At 35.3% G+C, this 24,032-nt stretch overlaps 3 protein-coding genes across 6 annotated transcripts; 1 reads left to right on the top strand and 2 right to left on the bottom strand.

The window, feature by feature from the left end:
- Positions 1-827: 827 nt before the first annotated feature.
- LOC6650141 (ras GTPase-activating protein-binding protein 2) lies at positions 828-6,674 on the bottom strand. 3 transcript variants are annotated; one of them, XM_002073060.4, is made up of 5 exons: positions 6,466-6,674; positions 6,052-6,311; positions 2,924-4,532; positions 2,129-2,379; positions 828-2,068 (listed from the first exon to the last, which is right to left on the bottom strand). In XM_002073060.4, the coding sequence occupies exons 3-5, from the start codon at positions 4,413-4,415 to the stop codon at positions 1,664-1,666; spliced, it is 2,148 nt and encodes a 715-aa protein (XP_002073096.1). In that variant the 5' UTR covers positions 4,416-4,532; positions 6,052-6,311; positions 6,466-6,674; the 3' UTR covers positions 828-1,663. The 3 variants fall into 3 exon arrangements, with proteins under 3 accessions (XP_002073096.1, XP_046866352.1, XP_046866355.1); XM_047010396.1 differs by having other exon boundaries at positions 6,479-6,674; XM_047010399.1 differs by having other exon boundaries at positions 6,503-6,674.
- A 377-nt stretch (positions 6,675-7,051) lies between these two features.
- Positions 7,052-19,032, top strand: LOC6650140 (RNA-binding protein squid). Of its 2 annotated transcripts, XM_023180646.2 has the most exons (8): positions 7,052-7,423; positions 10,263-10,303; positions 10,376-10,650; positions 10,721-10,958; positions 11,184-11,309; positions 17,173-17,286; positions 17,752-17,945; positions 18,018-19,032. In XM_023180646.2, the coding sequence occupies exons 1-7, from the start codon at positions 7,227-7,229 to the stop codon at positions 17,820-17,822; spliced, it is 1,062 nt and encodes a 353-aa protein (XP_023036414.1). In that variant the 5' UTR covers positions 7,052-7,226; the 3' UTR covers positions 17,823-17,945; positions 18,018-19,032. The 2 variants fall into 2 exon arrangements, with proteins under 2 accessions (XP_023036414.1, XP_023036415.1); XM_023180647.2 differs by lacking the exon at positions 17,173-17,286 and having other exon boundaries at positions 7,053-7,423.
- A 635-nt stretch (positions 19,033-19,667) lies between these two features.
- On the bottom strand, positions 19,668-23,168 carry LOC6650139. The gene is made up of 9 exons (XM_002073058.4): positions 23,007-23,168; positions 22,816-22,942; positions 22,585-22,728; positions 22,348-22,520; positions 21,574-21,780; positions 21,133-21,514; positions 20,851-21,061; positions 20,349-20,786; positions 19,668-20,288 (listed from the first exon to the last, which is right to left on the bottom strand). Exons 1-9 carry the CDS (start codon positions 23,040-23,042, stop codon positions 19,820-19,822), a joined length of 2,187 nt encoding a protein of 728 aa, XP_002073094.1. The 5' UTR covers positions 23,043-23,168; the 3' UTR covers positions 19,668-19,819.
- Between the last annotated feature and the right edge of the window lie 864 nt (positions 23,169-24,032).

The following is a 24,032-nucleotide window of genomic DNA, read 5'->3' as shown; positions in this document are numbered from 1 at the left end:
TTCTTGTTACGTGTTTTACCTTGAGAAAAATGTTAGTAGCTTGTGTTTCATTTTAATTTCTTTCCTTTTTTTATTTGATTTAAAAAAAATACATTATGTACTAAGTTTTAGTTCACAACTACGTTGGAAACACCAATTCGTTTAAGTTGCTTGACTTAGTTTTATTTTACGAACTCAAAACGATGTCAGGAGTTGGTGTAAGAGAGGCGGCAGGTAGTGGGCGTGGTTTTGGGGGCACTGCCCTTTCTCTAAGTGCCACATTTGCCTTGATCATAATGTTTAACAATTGATTCATTGATTCGGGTAGAGACTAGCTATTTAATTGAGGTTTAAAAGAATATTGAATGATTTCACTCTTAAGCAAAGGAAAGCGTATAAATAAAATTTCTATATTGATTTCATATTTGCAAATGTGGCAAAATTTTGCTTTTTAAATTGTTTATCTTTTTTTGTTTTGTTATTTCTTGGGCTATATTAAATAAATAAATTGTTAGGCAGAGATAGAATTTATGTCCATTTTGTTTTAATTGCATCTTTACATTTTTCTCATATTTCTTTTTTTTTTGTTTTTTTTTTTAGATTAAGTTTTCAAGTCTTTCTTTTGCTCTTTTTTATTGCATTTTACAAATATTTTTCATTTTTTTATTTAGGTTTTTTCCACTTTCTCTTTTTTACTAGTTTTTTTTTAATAGCGCTTAAGTAGATTTTGTTTGTTTGTTTCTTGTATTTTGTTATTAAATTAAAAACGAAAGAGTTGCATTTTGTTTGCTTGAATTTATATACCACTTTTTTTGTAGTTTTTCAGTTTTTTTGTTTTTTTTTTTAACTTAAGTTAAACTTAAATATTTTGAAAAAATTAATTTGCCAAACGAGAAACTATGGTTTACATTTATGCTAAGTATGTATGTGTGGGTGTGTGAATGAGTTGGGGGCGTGTGTGTGTTTGTGTGTGTGTGTGTAGATGGTGGGATACATGTTTTTGAGACTTAAACATAATACACAAGTGTACATATAGAAATATAAAGGAGCATATATATACGAGTGTTTGTGTGTGAAAGTGTGTGTGTGTGTGTGTGTGTAGGGGAGCGGCGATAGATTATGGAGGAGGAAAAGGACTGCTGCTTGTTGCACTATTCTGTGCAGTGTTTTACATTTATGTGTGTGTGTGTGTGTGTGTGATTTACAACAAAAATTTGAACAGAATTTTGCTTTCATTTGGCACGAACTGTCTGGAAAAAAGCGGGCTTAACTTAATTTAACTAAAATATTGACCCGAAAGCAATATAGTTTCTTGATTCTAATTTGTTTTGTTTTTGTTTTTTTTGTTTGAATTTGCAGCAAGGTGAGCCACAAACTCAATGTGGTTTGTCATCGTTGTTGTTGTGCTCTCAGGAACATTTTAATCAAACAGAACAGTTTGTGTGTGTTCCAACCGCCATGTTAAGTGGGTGTTTCAAATTTTGTGTATGTGTGTGTGATTGCATTGTGTGGAAGATGTCGATGTTTTTAAACGTTGGGCTGCTGTTGCTATTATTTATTTCTTGCTGCTGCGGCCAATTACCGATGTCAGGCCTGCTGGTGTTGCGATTGGCTACTGCTGCTGGCTGCTTTTTAATGTTGCTTTGTTTGATGTTTTTTTTGTTTTGTTTGGACTATGTGGTTTTTAGCGACGTCCATAGTTGCCACCTCCGCCGCTCTGTCCGTTGCCGGAGCCCCGTAGAGGTCCATTGGATTGATTACCACTGCCGCGATTATCGTTGCGTTGGCCAAAACTTCCACCACCGCCGCCGCCGCCAAGACGTGGAGCTCCATTTCCTCCGCCGCCACCAGCCCGCATATTGCCACCGCTGCCTCCTGTATTACGCATCATACCACCGCCGCCGCCGCCATTACCCATTGGACGTGACTGTGGCCCATTATTGCCACCACCAATACGTCCCATATTGTTGTTAAGATTATTACCACCGCCAATTGGTTGTCGTGGGGCCATATCGTTGCGCATGCGTGGCTTTTTCTCCTCCACATTCAGTTTTTGTCCATCTGGAGAATTTTCGGGGAAGTACAGGGGCTGCACAAAATAAATCATAGTCTTAGTTTTCATCTTCAACTGGAATCAGCTTTTACTTACGCAATTGGCCAGGCACTTTTGCACTGCTTCAGAATCATCATAGGTAATAAAGCCATAGTTCAGGGGACTGCGTATGCCTGGTGGCACCTTATTGCCCGACTTGGACAGGATGCGCAGCTCAATAACATTGCCGAACCGTGAGAAAATTTCGCGTAGCTCATCTTCGCTAGCATGATGGGGGATATTGCCAAGGAAAAGTTGTTGATTATCGCCAAACTGTTGCGCATTGCTCGGGCGACGCTGCTCAAAATCTGCAATGAAACGAAAACAAACAAGGTATTTAATGATACTAAAGTACTAAAGAATTAATTCAATCATTTGCACAAAAATTGTCGTTTTGGACTCAATAAGAATATTAAGATCCACTAATTATTTGGAAACGAATTAATTCGGAAAGGATAGGCAAAAAGATTACAAAATATATACATATATATACTTCTAAACATATTCCCTGAGTATTAGCTGCTTTTTTTCTTTTCGATTTCGATATACATCATCGTCCGATCTCGTTTCCAAATAAATTGCTTTGCTAATTTTGAATTTTATTTGATTTATCATCTTAGATATAATTCTGTTTCTATTTCTAATTCCAAAACCTTTTTGGGTCCAGAGTTTGGCTTCAAAATTGATTTGGGTTTATATTTTTTTTAGGTTTTCCTATTCGAATTCGGTCCCGAAAGGGCTAAAACGTTTCGAAAATAGGAAACAGAACTGAATTACAAATTAACGTAATCAGCAACTTGAAATCGGAAAAACGCAGAGATGAAGAGAATCTTAATATTAAATATAACTTACCACCCTTGTTATTTCTAATTGAATTGTTGCGCTGTGGCAATGGACCGCCATTATCCAGACGTGAATTACCATTATTATTGCCAGTGGAGTTGTTATATGACGAGGCCGTAGTTGAGTAGCTAACCTGGCCACTGCCATTGCCGCCAGCACTGTTTGTCGTCGACGAGGAAGAGTTGTTGTAGGAATTGTTAATTGATTGCTGCTGTTGCTGGTGCAGTTGTTGTTGCTGCTGCAGTGCTGCATTAACAAAACCACTGGGCGACGATGACGTTGACTTAAAGAGATTTGCATAGGTCTTGGGCTCATTCTGTTGCTGCTTGGCTGCCTCGTATTTTTCCTGCTGTTGCTGTTCGTGAATGGTCTTGAAGTCGTCGACGGGTGTGGAAGGCTTTTGCGGTTGGCGACTAGTGTTGGTGTGAACCTCATTGGTGCTCTGGACATTGATGGGAGCACTCACCGGTTCCTCGGGCTCGATCAATTGCTGCTGTGGCGGTAGAATTGCCTGTTGCTGCTGCTGCGGCGGCAACTGCTGTGGCTGGTGCTGTTGCGGCTGAATGAGCTGAGGAGCTACCAGAGGAGATTGCTGGAAGCTAGTAGACTGGACTGGCACAATTCCGACATTAGTTGGCAATACTGGAGCCCCACTTGGAGCCTGTTGTTGTTGTTGTATCAGAGGGGAGGCACTAGGTTGCACCAAGGCCTGAGGGGGACCTTGCTGCTGCTGCTGCAGTTCCTCATGCGAAACTACGCCGTTTTGGATGGGTTGTTGATTGGCAAACTGGGCCGGCAATGGCACAGCGGCAGCCTGAGGAGCAGCTGGTAAAACAGGAACGGGTCCCCGGCCAGCTGGAGCACCTGACTGCGGCATAGGATAGAATATTGGCTGCGGCCCACTTCCAGCAGCTGTTGGTGCCACCTGCTGGGCCGGCACCACTACCTGAGCCTGAGCTGGAAGCTGTTGTTGTTGTGGTGGCGGTTGACTCATATCACCAACTACCTGAACACCCTGATCGACATTGCTGCCTACCTGCACCTGAATATCATGCTCCTCATCATTCTCAGAGCGCGATTCGCCATCTTGTTCATCTTCAATGTATAGATCCTGATAACGGAAGATGTCATTATGCACATAGTACTTTTTCGGCGACTGTGCGGCCAATACGAAAGTCTGAGTAAATCGACGCATCGGCTGGCCATCATTGGATAACTCCCCTGTCACCTGGACTACAACGCCCTGGCCCAATGTTGCCTGGGCATCTACCTGACTGATCTTGGCATGACAATCATTGAAATTAAGCTGCTGGATACGATTATGAATATCACGCTGACCCACCACCAGTGTCGATTCACCATGAATGAACGATGAGTTGTTATTGTAGAACCGATGCAAATGATTGGGCGCCTTGTTTAGCAACGTGTAATATTGACGCACAAATTCGCGTCCCACCGATTGCGGTGATGGCTGCTGCGATTGGGTCGCATCCATGACCATTGCTGGAGACGTGTAGCAACAAATTTAGTTACGGACTACTACACAACACTGAGTGGGCGGTAGCGGAGGCACTTGCGCAGTTTCTGCTTCTGAAATGCTGCTGGATCCAAAACACAGCTAAAAATATATGAAAAGAAATAAAAGAAAATTTTAACTTGACAATATAATAAGGAATAAAAGGCCAGTAGAGTGTTAAGTTGTTGATTTCGTCAAATATATCAACGAAATCAAATGCCAATGTTGCTAAGATAATTCCCCTTACTTTATTGACTTAGAATTAATATACATATTAAAAGATCTTTCTTTATAATCTTTTGTATTTACTGATAAAAACTGAAAGAGATAATGATGTCAACTCCTTTTCGGGGGAGTCCCCCTGTTCTAATCGCCAATCGCTTAGTTCTAGCTAAGTATCCATAAATTAGACGAATTTATATTCTTAAAACAAATACAATCCATTCGTAATGATTCGTTTCCGTAATTGTATTCCCGATTTAAATCAACCGAAAAAGGGTCTCAACTATCTAAAGATCAGCAGATTTATTTTTATTCAATTGTTATTGTTTATTTTGTGGCATGTGCCATATGTATGTACATATGTATTTATATATATTGGGGCCCTACGCCATAAGGAACTCTCTGTTCTGCCGCAGTGCAAATAAATAAAAGAGAAGTAAGAAGAAAAACAACGCGGTGCAGTTTGACCCACTTCCAACGAGCACACACAAACATACACACACACGAAGCCATCTACAAAGTTACACCGAAATTTACCTAAAAGGGGAAATTTTATGCAAAGAAGAGACAGACAGATTGCAGCTGTGATTGGATCTAACTGTTGTTTTTGTTGTTGTTTCTCTTCTCTTTTTTTAATGCGTTTCTTGGCAGGATATTTTCATGTGTGTTTCCACGTGCAACGTCTCGTACAATCTAAAGAACAAAGGACTTTTTTGGCCCTACTCGTTATTTACTTCTCTGGAAGAGTAAATGACCTCATACATAGTGTGAGTGTACAAATGGAGAAAGATGAACAAGAAGAGGGTATGCGACGACAGAGGGTGGTAGTGGTGGTGGTGGTGGCGGTAAGAGTCATGTAAAGTACTATGTTTTTTAGGTTATGTTTGTACGTCAAGGTTGTGCCGCGCCGCCTTTTGAGGATATTTTCTATTTAAGTGTTCGTATGCATACATATGTAAGTATTTCTATGTTTGTATCGGTGCTTTATTGAACTTAAGTATCAACAATCTTGGGTCTCCAGAAATTACCACGAATTTATTTTAGAGCTTACCAAAAAGCCGCCGCCGCCAAACGCACACAATCTCAAACTTACTCAAATTGGTATTAGTGTGCTTTTTGACGGCTATGCGAACCGCGTGTGTAGGCAGAACAAAGAAAACGATAAAAAAAAAAATACGTATGGCAAGCAAAATGTTAAACAATTACAAGAACAATATCGATTTAGTTTTGTTTTTTTCTTTTTTAAGGTTATGCACATAAAAATTTGCCGCTAAATTATAATAAATCGAAATTGTTGTTGGCGTTGCCCTCATTTTTTTTGCCGCATGGATTTTTTTTTTGTTAGGGTGGGGGAGGTGAGTTAGGAAACAACACCGGCTAAATTTGAAAATCTGCTCACCTTTGTAAACTTTTTGTAGAAGTTTTTGTTTAACACACAAATGTATTGTTTATATCGAGGTGTCTGTGTCCTTTTGTTTTTTGTAGAAATATGCACTGCTGCTGAAGAGCACTTTGTTCACAGATTTTTAGCTTAGTTTTTTTTTCCCCCTTTTTTTATATTTTTGTTGCAGTGGTTGTTGGTGTTGAGAGGCTAAAGCACGGAAGTTTTGTTTGTTGGTGAGTTGCGGGGTGGGGATGATTTTGCTGCTGATGAAAATACTGAAATAATAACAAATTTTGTCATTTGGCGGAGAAAATGTAATGCGAATTTGTTAATGCACACGCACACACACACATGCATAGACTCAAAGCTGTGGCTCTAGTCTGCTTTTTTCTTTTTTACTTCTTTGTTGCAATTTTTTTTTTTACATACATATATAACTAACTTGGCAATTCTTTTCGTGCTTTACTTTTATATTATTATTTCGGATGTTGACGATCACAGTTGTTAATATATTAAGTTAGAATGCGTTGATTTTGTTTAATTTTAATTTAATTTTTTTTTGTTATAGAAAAGAATCGCAAACGCAATGAAATTGGACAAGTGTGGAATTGAGAAGAGAACCGACTCTTTTTGCCTCTTTTTTTCTTTCTTATTCTCGCTACGTTTTGTATGATGGCGGCATTTTACGCAACGGCCACACTTCATTGCCAAGAACTGTCAAAAAAAATACCAGAATTCGTCATTATAATTTTGCCGCCAATTTTGGTCTTTGAAGGTTAACAATATTCATGAAAATAATAAAAAACCAGGAAGTTGCAAGGGTTAGATATTTTTACAAAATGCTTCAATTCATAGTTTATATATATCTAAGCCCAAGACATGGCCTATATCCGCTTTTAGCCTGATTTTAATTTCGTTTTAGGTAAATTTTTGTCTGAGAATGCCAAAGTTTGAATAGTTCGGTCACATTGTTCGCACCCGAGTGGCAACCTTGTGTTTGCCCATATACACACACGCTGCCTATTTGTCATTTTCCGGTCGTCATTTGTACGTGCGAGTTTTCGACGAGTGTGTGTGTAAAAATAGAATAGATTTTTTGGTTAAAGAATCAGCCTCGCAAGAACGTTTTTAATTGGCATATAAAAAAAGAGCAGAAGTTACTACTCCGCACACACACCGCAATTAACAAAATGGCCGATAAAATAGTCGACAGTGAAATGAACGGTGAAGACTTCACCAAGGATGTGACCACCAATGACGTGCCCACCCCCACTGCTACCGAAAATGGTGATGCGGCGGCAGCTTCAGCTACCGGCTCCAACAATAGCAATAGCAACGGCAGCAACTCTGAAAGCGGTGCCGTAGTCAACCAGCGTGATGACGACAGGTATTTAAAGATTGGAATGTTCCTTAATTCCCGAATTTTTGCAGCCCGCTGTAACAGAAAGTGAACCAAACATTTGTCTAGCGATCATGTGCCTAACTATACATATCTATTTTTTTTGTTCTTTCGATTACCACCTTTTTTACTACCACCACTCTCAGTTGTTACGTAAAGCGAAGCTATCATCGTCGTCGTCGTGGTTGGTTTGGCGGGGAGTCAGCGTAGTCTAGTCTTGCGACTGGCTGACCCCTTTGTGTTTTTTTCTTTTTTTTTTTGCGCTCGCCTCTGCTGTGTGAGTGTATGTGTGCGTGCGACTGTACCTCTGCACTCACACAATAGTGAATGGAAAATTATAATAGAAATTTGTTGGAAAATTTGTTTTTCTTTTGTTCTAATCGAGACGTCCATTAATATGTATATTTTTCGCATTTCATTGGCGGGCGTCAGCTGAAAATAATTCTTGCTCTCTGCATGAAGCACATTTCCCCATAGTTGTGAGGTTATGTGTGCACACATTGTGCTGTTTGCCTTTCACTTGCCTAAAAAAAAAAAGAAAGAAAAAAAACTGCCTTTTGTATTTGTGTGTGTCTCTGAGTATTTTTTCGCATTATTTTTTCTTACAGCCATTCGTTGTTATTCTTTCCATTTTTCTCTTTATCTCGTTTTTCGTTCTCGTTTCGTTTGTACTCTCTCTGTGTAGTAGCCAATATGGCGGCTCACACATACACGCATATTTTCGCTTGTGTGTATATGTAGGTATATTTGGCCTCTGTTTGCATTTTTCACTATTCCCTTTTGCTTGCCGGCTTCTTTGTGCCGAGAGCGTGTGTTGTTGCTGAGCCGCCGGCATGAGATTGTTGTTGTTGTCATCATCGTCTTGGGTTTTTGGGGTATACTTTGAAAGACTTCTTATCAGTGAATGGAGCAGCCCCACCAGCAGCAGCAATTGAAGTCGTCGTTGATGAGTGATTCATGCGGTACTTGCGGCGTTGGTCTTAAGAAATAACAGTTAGGTTAATGTCGGATTAGGTCTCATTTTTTTTTAAATCCAACATTTTCTTATATTGTTTTTTTTTTTTCTTTTTTTTGTTGTTGCGTTTTCTCGTTCTTTCATTTGCTCATCAACAAATTAAAAAATATTTAAGTTAATCTTAAGTCGAGAAAGAAAAGAAAAAGGGAGTCCTCCCAGCAATGAAGCACGGAAAAAGAGATGCGTCCGACTGGAAAAAGGGAATGTTTTTTAAACAAAAGTGTCCAAAATCAAATCAAATCAAGTCTACAAAATTCCATAGCAGCTTCTTATCCTCCTGTTGTGTTTGAGTGAACTAACCTTGTTCCTCTCCGGCAGGTCTTGAGAGAAGGTGATAGTGCCAAGTGTGCAATGCTAAATCTCAAGGATATGATGGGGAGTGGGAGAGGAGAGAAGTGAAATAGCGAGAGAAGGATCTCTTGTGGAGCGTGCGCAACGGATGCCAAACTCAACCCCCCCAACGTCAACTGTTACGACAACGGCAACTGCAAGTGTCACCACACACAACAACAACAACCGCCGGAACAAATGCCGGCTGATGCGAGGCGATTCGATTGATGATGGTATTTATCTAACCAAAAATAAATAAACTCAAACAATCAAAAATAATCATTAAATATCGAAAAATCAATCAATAGAAACTATTGTGTACACAAAATTATCTCGAATTCTCAATTGGAACGAAAATGTAAAAAAGAATCTAACGTTTTTTTCTAATAATGTATCATGCAAATCAGAGAAAGAGAAACAGAGAGAGAAAGAGAGAGAGTGACAGAGAAAATAAGAGTTGTTTTATTTTTGCCGAAGCCGATGATATATATAAAAAAAAGTAACGTAAATGTAAACACCAAACGGGACCATCTTCTTCCCCCAACCCACAAAAAAAATCACACAGCACACAAAAAAAATAACTAAACAATATCGAAAAAGCGAGCTCCGATATCGAGATCAGTTCTAAATTTCGCCCAAAAGTGATCGATTGAACCAGCAAAAAAAAAAGACTTTTCCAAACCTTAAGCGTAACGTACATAAAACAATAAAATATTTTTTAAGTGTTGTCTAATAATCACCATTCTATTTTTTAAAATTTGAGTATTCAAATTAAAAAAAATACATTTTTTTTACTTGGAACCATAATAAAGCATTTAAAAATAAAGAAAAGAAAAAAAAATCATAAGCAGCATAAAAACATAAATCTTTGCATTTTTCTCATAATCAATTGTTAAAAATTTCTTTTAGTAATACCAAAAAACAAAACAAAAGCAGTTTTCAAATAAATGAACAATTCACTCTTTGCATATATAGTTATATAATATATATTTCAAATATTTCGCTCGTTTGTTTCTCTCGATCGAACGCTCGCTCGTCGTACTCTTTCGCTCATTTCCTAAACGATAAACTTTGTCTTTTATAAATCTCTATTTATATTTTTTTTTGTTTCTCGATTTTATCCATAAAATAAGATTCTTGATTGAAAAATATATATACAGTAATTAATGCACAATTTGGTGAGTTTTTTTTCCTTTCGTTTTCTCGTATTTATCTTACTCTGTCATCAAACTTTTTGCAGCTAATATTTCCATAAACAAAATTTTGTAAGAGAAGTGATTTTTAAAGTAATTGAATTTGTGGAAAAGAATTATACATACATTTGCCAACGCGCACTTAGATACAACCTGTTTCCGTGCCCCCCAAAAATAAATCTATTTTTTTTTTTGTTAATTTTATTTTGATCAATAAAAATTTTAAATATGCACAATTCGTTTCGATTAATTTTAATTTAAATTCATATTCTTATTTGAACTTCCACAGAAAACTTTTTGTTGGCGGCCTTAGCTGGGAAACTACTGAGAGTAAGTACAAGAAAATTATTTAATATTTTACATATTAAAGTATTAAATATTATTATCTTAATCTTCTTGCAGAGGAACTCCGCGATCATTTTGGTAAATTTGGCGATATTGATAGCATCAACGTTAAAACAGATCCCCAGACTGGACGTTCTCGTGGATTTGCCTTCATCGTATTCACCAACACCGAGGCTATTGATAAAGTTAGTTCTGCGGAAGAACATGTCATTAACGGCAAGAAAGTCGATCCCAAAAAGGCAAAGGCACGCCATGGCAAAATCTTTGTGGGTGGCTTGACTACTGAAATCAGTGATGAGGAAATCAGAACTTATTTCAGTCAATTCGGCACGGTAAGTTTAACTATAGGAAGTTATAAAGAGATAAATATATTATTAACTTTTAATTTGCTTTTGCTTTTAGATTGTTGAGGTTGAGATGCCATTCGACAAGCAAAAGTCACAGCGCAAAGGATTCTGCTTTATTACCTTCGATTCAGAGCAGGTTGTCACCGATTTGCTAAAGACACCGAAACAGAAAATCTCTGGCAAGGAGGTGGATGTTAAGAGAGCCACTCCAAAACCTGAAAATCAAATGATGGGCATGCGTGGTGGTCCGCGTGGCGGTATGCGTGGAGGACGCGGTGGCTACGGACGTGGTGGTTAGTATATGGGCCAAAAGGTGATACCACCGACTGGATATTATTAAATAGAGTATTATTCCATATTTTTAAAAGAAAAATCCAATGATAGATAAATGCTTCGTCAATTGTTAACAACAGAAAAATGATTCTTTGAAATTGAAGATTTTGTTTCATACAAAGTGGAATGAACTTTATGCTAAATTTATATCTAACATGTATTTTGTTTTCATTGTTATTACGCAGGCTACAATAACCAATGGGACGGACAGGGTTCGTACTATGGCGGATATGGTGCTGGTGGTTATGGTGCAGGCGGCTACGGTGATTACTATACCGGTGGCTACTATAACGGATATGACTACGGTTATGGTAAATACAACAAACAACATAATAATGCTCATACCAATTATTACAATAACAACACGTCGTCAAGTAATTATCATCAGACCAAGAACAATAGCAACAACTATCAGCAGTTTTAATTAAGTAAACATAAGTGTCGGGCATAACCAATAACAACAACAACAACAGCAACAGCAGCAACAACAACATCATCAAATCACACAATCAACAGAAAAAAAAAGAAAATTACTACGACTACGAGCAACAAACAACAGAGCAAACAAAAAAAAAAAAACACAATAAATAGAATCAAATCGATTTCCTTCTAATGATGATAATGTTGTTGTTGTTGTTGATGTTGATTCATTGATTTGCCCTTGACACCTTGAATGAAAACTGAGAGAAAAACAAAAACAAACAATGAAACAATTTGCTGCATTTCTAACAACAACAAAACAAAACAAACAATAAGAAAGAAACAAACAACAACGTCGCTAAAAACAAGAAAACTATTAACTATTAAATTGAATATATAAAAACAAACGATTTTTGCATTGTCAACATTTAGATAATTTTTATATAAAACCAAATTCCTCTTTTTTTTATATATATATTGCAAAAACATAAAAGATTAATGTTGACACAATTTTTCTTCTTTTTTATATACACATATATATATATATTTTAATTTTACATTTTTAAACGTAAAAAAAAAATCAACATAAACGGAAAAAAAAGTAAAAATTAATAACCATTTATTAGTTTGTCTAGCATTTAATTATATAAAACTGACGAAGCGTGTGTATTAATGATTGTGTTGTTAAATAATAAAAGAATATGCAAAACGAATGAGTAAAAAAAAATTAACAAGTAGATCGAACGAAGAGAGAGAGAAAGGGAGAGAGATAGATACAGATGAGTGAAGAGAAGAAGATGAAAACGAACAAGAATAGAAGATAAAAACACAAAAAAAACAGTGTTATCTGACATGTGACGTTTAACATTATTCATTGGGAGACCAGACCAGACCATAAGCAGCAGCAACAGCAGCAGCAGCACCACCAACAGCAGCAACTAACAGCAATGTTCACACGATGTGAGGTCGCGCTCTTTTAAGCAGACTTTCCAAAGATGACAAATACCTCAAACGCAAAGGCAAACAGACAACAATAACGACAAAACCAACAACAATAAAAAGAACAGACAAAAGAACTGCATACATTGGACTGGTATTAGCATTTTTAAATAGAAAGTCGAAAGCTTTAACTGCTGTCCAAATGATTATTTAGTTCTAAAATAATATTGCTCATACGCTTAGAGAGAAACAAGATGACGTATGAGTGATGGAAATTATTTTTAAACTTGGATTACACTTGGCAGCACTTAAAGCTATTCTATTTTAAATTTAGAGTGTTCAAATGTAGTCTAATATGCAATTGATGTGCCAACAACAACAACAACAACTGAAACTGTCAACTGTGTGAAATGCCAGCGTTTTGGCCAAACTTGTGCCTTTATTTAATATTGTTAACTAAACTGTTATTGTTTGAACAAAACTGAAACCAAAATCTGTTGGAATACACACACACACATACACCCACTCACCTTACACCCCCCCACAACCATTCAACCTCCACAAATACACACACTCACACACACTCAGCACAGACGCGCATTAAAAATAGTTATTAAAATAGTTTTCCTTTTTTTTGTTTTGTTTAACAAAACGCTAAACAACAAGCCAACCAGCAAACAAACAAACAAACAAACAAACATACAAAACAAACAAAGATACCAACAAAAATAAAATAACACGTAATCAAAGCTTTGATTTACATTTCTATTTAACAAAAAATATATATACATTATATATATATAGCATATAAATATATTTTTAGATATATATTATTATTTCGGCAACGAGATAATATTAAACGTTTTTGCAATGCATATGTTTTCGTATGCCTGTCAATTTTAATGAGAAGAAAAAAAACAAAAAATATATATATATATATATACACCCATACACATACACACACACACAAATGTTATATATTTATATATATAAAATAAACGAAAATGTTAAATTTTAACATTTTTACACTATATGGTACTATTTTTGATAGTATTACTTTTTAAGGCAAATCCTTGTAAAACAACAACTACAAAAAGAAACAAAACGGGCCTTCCGGGGGGTAATTAGACAGTTGTACACTTTGTTGCAGTGACTTAAAAGTCGCTGTACGCGTATGTGTACGATGCAACGTTGAAAGCCCCCATAGACCATTCTTTTATTTGCTTTATTTGCATTTCTGCTGCACTTTCTTGACAAAAACAAACAAAACATAAATTGAAACAAAAAAAAAAGAAACGCGAGACATAATATGAAGAAGAAAAGTAAATAAGATACATGTTTTTGAAAGTAGCTTCTAAACGTAAATCAAAACGTAATTTGTGCGCGTAATGCGGCCATTTTTTTGCACACGTTCATACGTTGTTTTCAAGCAGCAACATGAACAACAACAAACAACATCAACGATTAGACAAAGCAACAACTACAATCAAGAAATAACAACAACTAACGACAACAAACAACAACAGATTATTTTTTTAAATGAAAAAATTAAGAAAGTTAAATGAAGAAAAACAAAACAAATAATAAACAACACACTTCGTCAATTTTAGTAATTTTAATCATATATATTTTCTCTTATATTGTTTATTAATATCTCTTAAGTAAATCAACACAAAAATCCCATATATACAAACATTTGCTTCTTGAGATCATATTATTCTTATTATTATATAATCTATTGCAATCAAACTAAAAACAAAATGTTTGCCCAATTTTTTTTTTTTTAATAATTTGCATAAACTTTTTTAGTAAGAGAAAAAAGAAAAATCAATCACAAAAAAATATTTTTTTTTGCATGTTTCTCAATGTTTTTAGCAAGTTGTCCATTCAAAAAGTCAAACAAAAAACGAAAAAAAAAAAAACAATTATAACAATTATCTTAAAATTACTTATAAAACACACATTTTTATGCAATATATTTTTTACATTATACATATATATATTTGTTTACAATGTTTCAAAATGTGTTTAGCCAACTAAACGAAATTTTTGTAAAGTTTTTAGTAGAGCAGCAATTATAATATTTCTGTGACCATATATATATATATCTTTCTAAATATATATGTATTTAAATATTTTTACATTTTTCTGTTGTCACTTGAAACAATTTTTTTTAAACTAACCATAAAAAGCCAATCAAAAAAAAAATTATGTTGAAAGGAAAATGAAAAGGGGGAAAAGTAAACGAAGTGCTATCTTTCGATCTAAAGTAATATGATCCCCGTACATTCCTTTTAACATTATTTCAAAAATTATTAATATTATTACGACTACTACTACTACTACTACCAATACCACCATCTCCTATATATCAATAATGTTTAAATAAGTTGTGTAATAATACTATCTTTTATTTACGTAAAGTTACTTTCTTTATTATGAGTTTTGAGCATATACAAATTTTATATACAAAAGCCATGTATATATATATATATATATATTTATCGCCATATATTTATATGTATATATATATATATATATCTTTATCTATTGTAATACCGAATTTTCCGATGTTTCGCCTCACAAAAACTACAAAAAAACCCTGAAAAAATCTTAAATCAGAAAAAAAATCATCAGAGTAGAAGAGAAACAAAGCGAAAATAGATTTCTCTCCGTTGTCCGTTTGTGTGTGTTAAATGCAACATCTATTCAACAAGCAACAAACATTTACACACACACACATACAAATACATCCAGAAACCACAGGCTATATACATCTATATCTCCTCTATATACCTATAGAACAAGCAAGCAAAAAATCCAAACAATTCTTTATATGTTCACTTAAAATTTAACGATTTTTTTCCTCCCCTTTTCAATAATTTGTTTATAAAATTTAAATCTTTATATATTTTTTATCAAGTAATACATTAGCATAATTAATCAAATTACTTTTTTTTTTTGATTTTTAGTAAAATGCATTGAAAAAAAAACTATAAAAACAAAAAAAAAAAACCTAAAGTAATTTAATCACGTAAAATATTGAAAAGCAAATTTTAAGCTATATACAAAGTTTTCTTGTTTTTAACAACTACAACAACAATCGATACAATAATAATGAACAGCAAAATGAGAGTATAAATTATTGAAAAATTAATCTATATAATTAACTCAATTATCAAGTATAAATTTGTTGACCACTTGCATTTGTTTTTGTTTTTCGCAAAATGTTTTTCTATAAGTCCGAAGAAAAAAGAAAAAAAAAGAGAATTGAATTGAAAATGAAGATGAACATCCGCGACAAGAGCCAGAGTCACCCCTTTTTTGCTCCTCCTTATCAAATTCAACACGAATCTGATATGAAAACGCCCATCAGATCTATATACCCACGAAAATTCCCCCCTAAATCTAGCAACAAAACGCCCCCGTACCCCCCAAATTTTTTAATAACATTTTTTTTTTTGCTGAGGTGAGACATTCAAAAACACACACACAAGAGCAGCAGCAAATGAATTCGCAATATTAAATGAAACAAAAGCAACTAAAAACTAACTTAAAAAACAAAAAAATTTTGATTTGATTTTGGAAATGAAAGTAAAAGAAATTTTTGATCAAGCTAAACAAAACGAAAATGCTGAAATTGTTGTGTGGAAAATGAGGTAAAAATTAATAAACAACAAAAAAATAAATAAATATATATACATATATAAAGAAAATGCAAAAGTGCTTCAAGAAAAACAAAAAATGTTAGAACAAAATGAATTCAATTGAGAAAATACATTGTGAAACATGTGCTTTTTTTGATATAAGTCGAAACAAACCGAGACGAGTCGATAGTTGAAAAGAAGAATACCCCTAATATAAACAACAGAGACACCAACAACAACATCAACTGCAATTGCAGTAAAAACAACAACAAATGAAACCGCATGTACTAAGTGTGAGCGCCGCCTTGCGTCTTTATATACAACATATTGAAATATATATTAAACAAAAAAAAAAACTACCAGAAATATCTAAGAAAAAAAATTGCAATTAGAAAAAGGTAGACAAAAGAATTCAGAAACAGAGAATAGATAAAAAGAGAGGCAGTGAGTGAAAGGAATATAAATGAGAAATTGTTTTCTTAATTTTTATTGTGTATCAGCAGCAGCAGTAATTAAAAAAACAAATTGTTTATTACAAAAAATAATTATATTGTACTTTGAGCTACAGCGACAAAAAAACCCTTATAATCAAAATCCACAAGAAATGAGCAAATAAAAGAAAAAAACAAAAAAAAAAAAAACCAAACCCCAGACAACAATTTTTATGTGTATTTCAGTTGATAAGTTTATATAATATATATATATATATTATACCACCACATGCGTCACCCCCACCAACACCACCACCCCCGGCGGCGATGGCGGGCGGGATTCGTGAAGAATTCCTTTCCAGCTTGCCAACTTGTGCTCTATTTGAATTGTCTCCCCTCGGCGCAGCGTTGCACAAAATTTTGACCAATATCCATCACAACCACAAAAAAAAAAATCCAACAACCAAACAATATCACAAAATAAAAAGTACCGAGTTAGGAACGAAACGAGCAAGCAGTTCTTCTTGTCCTCTACCTACTATAAACGTTTATATTTTTATAAGCTAAGCTTTGTTTGTGTTTTCAATCTTCTAACATCATGTGCAACCAATTACACCACCAACAACCATCACCACCACCCACCAATACCACCAACAACAATCAACTGCATCAACAATGGCCACAAATATGTGTGTTGCGAAATTGTTGCATAAAACAAAAATGTTAAATGAAAAAAGAATACGGCTATGGCGGCGGATTTGATGGTAATGGCTATGGCAGCGGTGGCGGCGGCGGCGGCAATATGGGTGGTCGCGGTGCCGGTGGACCCCGTGGCGGCGGCGGTCCCAAAGGTATAAATTTGAAAAAACAAAATCCACAACAAATATCCACCACCACCCACCCCCCTTTCCGTTTTCCCTTTCCACAAATCGAAGAGTTTTACCACAATTTACACCTTTTGTTAATACCCTTTCTTTGTGTGTGTTAGATTGGCTATTTCGAAAAGTGTGCGCGTGTGTGTGATGCTTTACTTATTAACTCTTAGATTTGGTCAAAATTTTGCATATAGTCCTTTATTTTATGTGTCCATTTGGCGTAGTTAGTGTAAAAATTCTGCTCAAGGCAAATGCAAAGAATATCCTTCTGCATGTTACTCGACTATCTCTTTAATTATTTCGGTTATTCTCCATTTGTGTTTAATTTTTCATTTTTTTTTTTGTTTGCCCCCTTAACTTATATCCAATTATATATACAAATCTATTTCTATCCATATTTTTGTCGTATGTATATGTAAATATGTGTTATATTTGAAACAGGCGGCGGCGGTTTTAATGGTGGGGGCAAACAGCGAGGCACGGGACGTCAGCCAAGACATCAACCCTACTAAGTAAAAGATACATCAATATATATGTTTATATATATATCTATATCTATATAATATATATTGGGGACATTCTCGACAGAAATAACTACAAACTATTTGAATTTTTGCTTAGTTTAGTTTGTTATGGTAAGCAAATAAATTTTCCCCATGTAAATGAGAAAAAATTAATAATCAATTAATTTCCAAAATTAATTTCAGCATCTAACTACAATACAACACACCTCTAAATACATATATCCAAAAAGAAAAGAAAAGAACAGAATAAACAACACAAATATATATAATTATATATATATATATATACATAAATATATAGTAAAGCGACTGCAGACAAACGGTAAACCACCTCTCATTCTCATGGCATATTTAGCAAGGCGTCAATACTGGCATTGGGAACAGTTGATGAAAGGAGAATTAAATCTTACACACATTTCGTGTGTGTGTATGTACCATTCCAACAACAAAAACTAGATCAACAACAACAACAGAAGAGATACAATAACTACAACAACAACAATAATAATAAGAAAGAATATCGAATGTGTACACAAACAAAACACTCGAGTTTAACAACGCGGCATCATTTATATACATATAGTTAGGCTTAGACGACATGTAATTTTTCAGCAAGTGGCTAATTTTTCAAAGCCGCACGCTCATTAAGCCAGCAAAACTCTCCCACCAAGATACCATATATATATATATATATATATACATATATATAAACTCCCTCCACAAACCACCACTTAGAAACCACACAAACACACTCCATAACACTCCACACACACACAAACACACACACAGACACACATACAGGCACACACACTACAGGCCCCTCTCACCAGACATACAAGCCACGCCCCCATTTACCCGTTGTGTGTCGAAACAAATTAGTTTCGTTTCATTTAGTTTCTTTTTTTTTCTAATGTAGTCTCATACATTAGGCAAGGTAATTGTTTAACGTGTTAAGCACAGGGAAATAGACACAAAACTTAAAAAAGAAAAAAAGAAAACAGCTAAAATACAATAGGCCTTAAGTATTTGTTTAAATTTAATTATTAATAACTGTAATATGTAATAACTATCAACAAAAGAGAAGAGAACAAAACAAAAAAAAAAAGAGAAAAACAATTATATAAAAAAGAAAAACAAACAAATGCCAGCTTGCTGGTGTTCCTGCGGGACAAACTATTAAAGTCCGCGTCCAAACAAATCCACCAAAATAGAAATGATTTTTTAAATTAAACCTTAAAGAATACGAAAAACCATTTATGATTTTCAACTATCTCTATCTTATTCAATTTTTTTCGTTGTGTATGAATTTTTCGCGCTCATAGTCTACAAATATACATAAAAACTAAAAACAATATGAACGATAGGAAGAAAATGGGATAAATATTAATATATATATTCATATATAAAATATATTTTAATAAAATTCTAAGAGAAAATACAGCGCCAAGAGCAAATCCCACTTAACGAAAAGGAAATTTTGAAAATAAAATGTCTAGTTTTTAAAGAGAAAAAGAAAATGATTTGTTGACAGAATAACGATAAAAATATATTAAATACTATATAGCAATAAAACAGTAAAGGGAAATTTGTATCAGCAAAAAGAAAACACGTCCTAATCATTGTAATTGACAAAGAGAGGACAAATGATTGCACGATGTCATTTTTCGTGGTTTTCTTTACAAATTTTCACAAAAAAAATAACCTCTAAGAAAACTTTAAACCATTAATAGATGTAATGATAAAGCATTATTGTGTAAACAAGCGCATTACTTAATTTCGCATTTCACCCCCCCAAAAAAACAAAAAAAAAAAAAACAAAACAAAGAGAAGAAAAACGGAACAAAGATTCATTTAAGAATTATATATTTATGAATTCTGAAACCATTTTCTTTTACTTTTCACATTGGTTGACGATAATTCCACTTGGGTTACAATTTTTACAATGGTACACAGAGAATTTAGAACAAATTACGACAAATATTACACTAATAGTTACGCTTCACCTGGCCGGTGGTATAGAGAACATCCAAGATTTTGAGGAATTCACGATAGTTGAACTCCAGGCAGAGACTACGTTTGACACCAAAACATTTGCAAACCGAATCGAATTCACGGCTACTCAGCATATGATGCATCTCACGGACGGTAAGGGCGCGCAGGAATTGATTTTGGGTAACCGAACCGCATTGCTCACGATCAAAGTCCTTGAAGATTTGACTCAAATTGGATATCTCGTCGGGCTTGCGGGCCAATTTCATAAGGGCTTGTGAGCAAACGGTACGCTCCTCGAATGTCAAGAAGCAATCGACACAATCCAAATTGGGTAAATGCAGCAGCGGCATAGCAGTGACCACTTGATCCGCCATATTCGTTTCGATTTGTATGAAAATCTCGTCGAGAGCTTTGCAAAAATCACGATAACGTACACAGGTCATGCGACGTGGTGACCGGAAACTGAATCAGTATCAGGTGAAGTGAGTAGATAGTGGAATACGAATAAATAATGAAACTTACATATTGCATAGGGCATTGGCCTCTTCCTCATTGAGTTGAACACTTGAGTTGTCCAAGGCACGCTTAAAGTCCGATTCCAGTATCTCTCCCTCACGATGATGATCGTAATCGGACATAAAATCAATGACAGCCACTCCTTTAACCAGAGCCTGTCGCTTGGCATTGGTGAGAATGCGTATGATAGTTTCTTCGCTAACCTCTAGTTTTTCTGTATTATCTCGCGCCATGCGAGGACACTCAATAAGCTGTTGCTTGGCCACCATACTGGGCATGGCATATTCGGCTGGATCGACGTCATCCAGAAATTTGGTATAACAGAAGCCCAGCTCATTGCCATAACGACTGAGGACAGCATTAAGCTCCTGATCCGAGAGCAGTATGCCATTGGTGCGAAAGATTTGATTGGTTTGATTGCAGAGAACATGGCCACTATTTAATCTGGAAATGCGGAACACATAGAAGATGCAAATAGTAATCTCTCATATAGTGAAAATCTACTCACTTGTCATAGCTACGGAAGAATGGATGCAAATATAAACGACGATTCCGTATACGTATGCGTATCTTGGCCATGGCATCTTCACATAGATCACGTATATTCTGAGGAGCTGCATCCCAATTTGCAGTGCCCACTCTGGGTAGCTCTTTAATATGACGCAAAGGTGATTCCACTACACATTGTGGCATCTTGTCCAGATTCTTGATTGTAAACACTTGAAATGAAACAAAAAAACCGAAAACATTTAAAAGCCTTTCCCGCATTGCTTTTCTTATTAATGCAAACCTGTATCAATGTCATCACAAAAATTGCGCCAACGTATACGATTTGTATCGATTGGATCTATATAGCGTTCGGCCAATAAACAAATCTCTCGATTTGACAAATACTTGCCCACTCCCATGTTCGAGAGGCCACGCTCGAATTGATTTTTCGTTATGCTACCAATTTTCAGTGTATCAAAGTTCTCCAAGAATTCGGATGTCCGTATTTGATTCTTGTATATATAACTTTGAACGCAAAATATTAAATCACATTGATTGCGAAATTTCTTTGGATGATTACAAGCATCTGGAAAAATGGGATGAACTATTCTGCAGCCATTCACGGGTGGTAATTCAGATAGCTCTAAATCCACCAATCGTCCAGGAAAATCTCTTATGATATCCTACAAAAAACAAACAAATGATAAGGGCAAATCGATTGTTTGAAGAGAATGTCTTTTACATGAGAGTTATCTAGCAATTCATGATGTTTCAAATAGGCAATTATATTATCAATATGCTTCAGGAATGCCACATAGTTGACAAGATATCCATCCTTCATGTACCGTCTCAAGAGCAATAGGAAATCCGATTCGGATAGAGGAATCTTCATAAAATGCAATACCCTCGAAAAGTGGGCCACTGTTACAACTCCAACATTTTGAGCTATCTGGATTTAGAGAGGGAATAAAATTATTAAAAAAATATATTAAAAGAGGTTAACATTCAAAGCCGATCTACGGTCGATTTATGCATGGAAAGTGGGTAATGGGCACGCTTGGAAAAGTTCTAGAAAGTTTCATAGCGTGTATTCTTCTATTAACTGTTGCATACTTTAGGAATTAATTTTCACATCCTCAGATTCGCCATGCATTGCAGTGGTCGGTTTGTTTGGCCCTTAACAAAATAAAGTAAATTTGATTGGGAATAGATAGTATTTAAAACGCGGTCTCTTTATTTTCATATAAATTTATCAGATCTGCTTTAGCTTATGTTTTGTTTGCCGTTTCAGTACAAATTTTTTATAGATATTTGATTTTTGTAGCAAAAAATCTTTTTAATTTTGTGAATTGTTTTAATATCTTACGGACAATTGTAGGCAATTATTTACTAAACAATCCATTATTAATTACTAAACAATACATTTTAAAAATGTACACAAACGACAAAAATATCATCGCACTGATTTGGGTGTACCACATGGCGTATGAGCAATCGGATATTTAATTGTACTTACTAGTTCATAGTCTTGAAAATATGGCATCAATGGTAAATGTGTCTCTTTGGCTATTTTATAGAGAATTAAACAAAGTCTCCGACGATCTTCTGGCTGTGTTATGACATTCATATGCCATGGATCATTCCATTCAAGGCCAGAAGAAAAATCCTTTTTAGCGCTCGAATTTAAAGCTGTAGAAAATTCATCAAAAATGTGAATTTCATTTACAATTGCCTTACCAAAGGGTTCACTTACTTTCACTGCAAACCACTTTGCAGAATTGGCGATAGGCCACGCGACCATCTCGAATTTGAAAATAATCGGTGACATCTCTCAGCTCATACTCGGACATGCCGGCCACCTTGCGATATTTGCCCAGGACAGCGGTGAATATAGACTCTGGTTAAGTCATAAAACAAAGAAAGGTTATTAAATGTCTTATGGTATAATGTTCCAAACTTATGTTGCACACACAGCCAGACTTACCCGATATGAAGCCGCTGCATTGGGGATCATGTTGCTTTAAATCGGAACAGATGTCAAAGTTATAACGAAAGATGGCGCCTTGGATTTTACGGCAGGCACGCCAGACTTGATTCAGTTCCATGTCTTCCTGCAAAAAAAGGGCGATGAATCGGTTTGAGAGTATGCAGGCTGATGGTAACCAGATGGCTTACCCTGTCATCGCCCTCCTTAAGTTTGGTCGTATGCATTCTGGTTTATGTTTTATTAACTCTTTTCTTGTTTTTGTTTTTTTGGTGTTTTTAATAAATTTGTATGGAAAATATTAAAAGTCTAAACAAGCGTATCGACTGTGATGGAAAGATTTGTATATATATATACATATGTACAAATGTATAATAAACTGAAAACAATGAAATCAAGGCAACCTTGCCGGAGCCATATTACAAATTGGATTTTCTGTTCCTGTGTTTGCTTTTGCTTTGAGCACGCAAACAAACCGCAGACGAAAGGAGCACTAATCACTTCCTTCTCCAACCGCAAAGACTTTGAAGGCTAGCTAACGTTCACCTTTCTACAAATCGCTTCCAATCACGCGCACATTCATCCTGCACTCGCCCCTTGGTCACCATTTTGCAGCTCTCCCAGTCACAAGAGTTTGTCGCAATGTCGCACCCAACAACACTTTCATTCAATTTTCTATAAATGGCAAAAAGAGAAACAAAAACAGCGGAAAAAGGAAAAATGAAATTCAGAGTGTGGAGGTTGGTAGAAAAATAAGAAAAAAAAAAATAAGCAGCAACGACATATCCGGGCATCATCAAATGCAATTTCATTTTATTGGAAAATCGCTGGCTATCCAACCATCCAACAAACCAGGCAACCAAACAACCAACCAACCAACCAACCAAGTAAACCGCATAGAAAGTCAAACTTATAAAGGGGACTTCTTGTGCAGCGAGTCAAAGTTGATTGGCGATGCCTGGCGACGACGATGCACTGTTCACCTTTACATTCTCGCCTCACCTGTGTTTACCTGCTTACCTGCTCACTTCAAGCTGGCCACTTACGCGGCAACTATCGGTCGGTCAACGCTAAAAATAAGTGAAAGGGCGGTCTGCATTGGCATTTGTTAGCATTCACCAAGATGCCCTTTACAGAGAGCAGACATTTGGCACGAATGTCACATAGCATCGCATGACAAATATTCCTTGTAGAAAAGTCAAGGCAAAAATAATTAA

This window comes from Drosophila willistoni, chromosome 3R, assembly GCF_018902025.1.
Source record: "Drosophila willistoni isolate 14030-0811.24 chromosome 3R, UCI_dwil_1.1, whole genome shotgun sequence".
NCBI classification, from domain to species: Eukaryota; Metazoa; Arthropoda; class Insecta; order Diptera; family Drosophilidae; genus Drosophila; species Drosophila willistoni.
This window is presented reverse-complemented; position numbering and strand designations above follow the sequence as displayed.

Coding starts and splice junctions, on each gene's coding strand:
- LOC6650140 (XM_023180646.2), top strand. CDS start 7,227: ATGGCCGATAAAATAGTCGACAGTGAAATGAACGGTGAAGACTTCACC. Junction 10,959..11,183: donor CGGTGGCTACGGACGTGGTG/GTTAGTATATGG, acceptor GTTATTACGCAG/GCTACAATAACCAATGGGAC. Junction 11,310..17,172: donor CGGATATGACTACGGTTATG/GTAAATACAACA, acceptor AAATGAAAAAAG/AATACGGCTATGGCGGCGGA.
- LOC6650139 (XM_002073058.4), bottom strand. CDS start 23,042: ATGCATACGACCAAACTTAAGGAGGGCGATGACAGG. Junction 22,521..22,584: donor CAAAGTGGTTTGCAGTGAAA/GTAAGTGAACCC, acceptor AATTTTCTACAG/CTTTAAATTCGAGCGCTAAA. Junction 20,787..20,850: donor TTCTTCCGTAGCTATGACAA/GTGAGTAGATTT, acceptor CCGCATTTCCAG/ATTAAATAGTGGCCATGTTC.
- LOC6650141 (XM_002073060.4), bottom strand. CDS start 4,415: ATGGTCATGGATGCGACCCAATCGCAGCAGCCATCACCGCAATCGGTG. Junction 2,380..2,923: donor AATTAGAAATAACAAGGGTG/GTAAGTTATATT, acceptor GTTTCATTGCAG/ATTTTGAGCAGCGTCGCCCG. Junction 2,069..2,128: donor AAAAGTGCCTGGCCAATTGC/GTAAGTAAAAGC, acceptor TATTTTGTGCAG/CCCCTGTACTTCCCCGAAAA.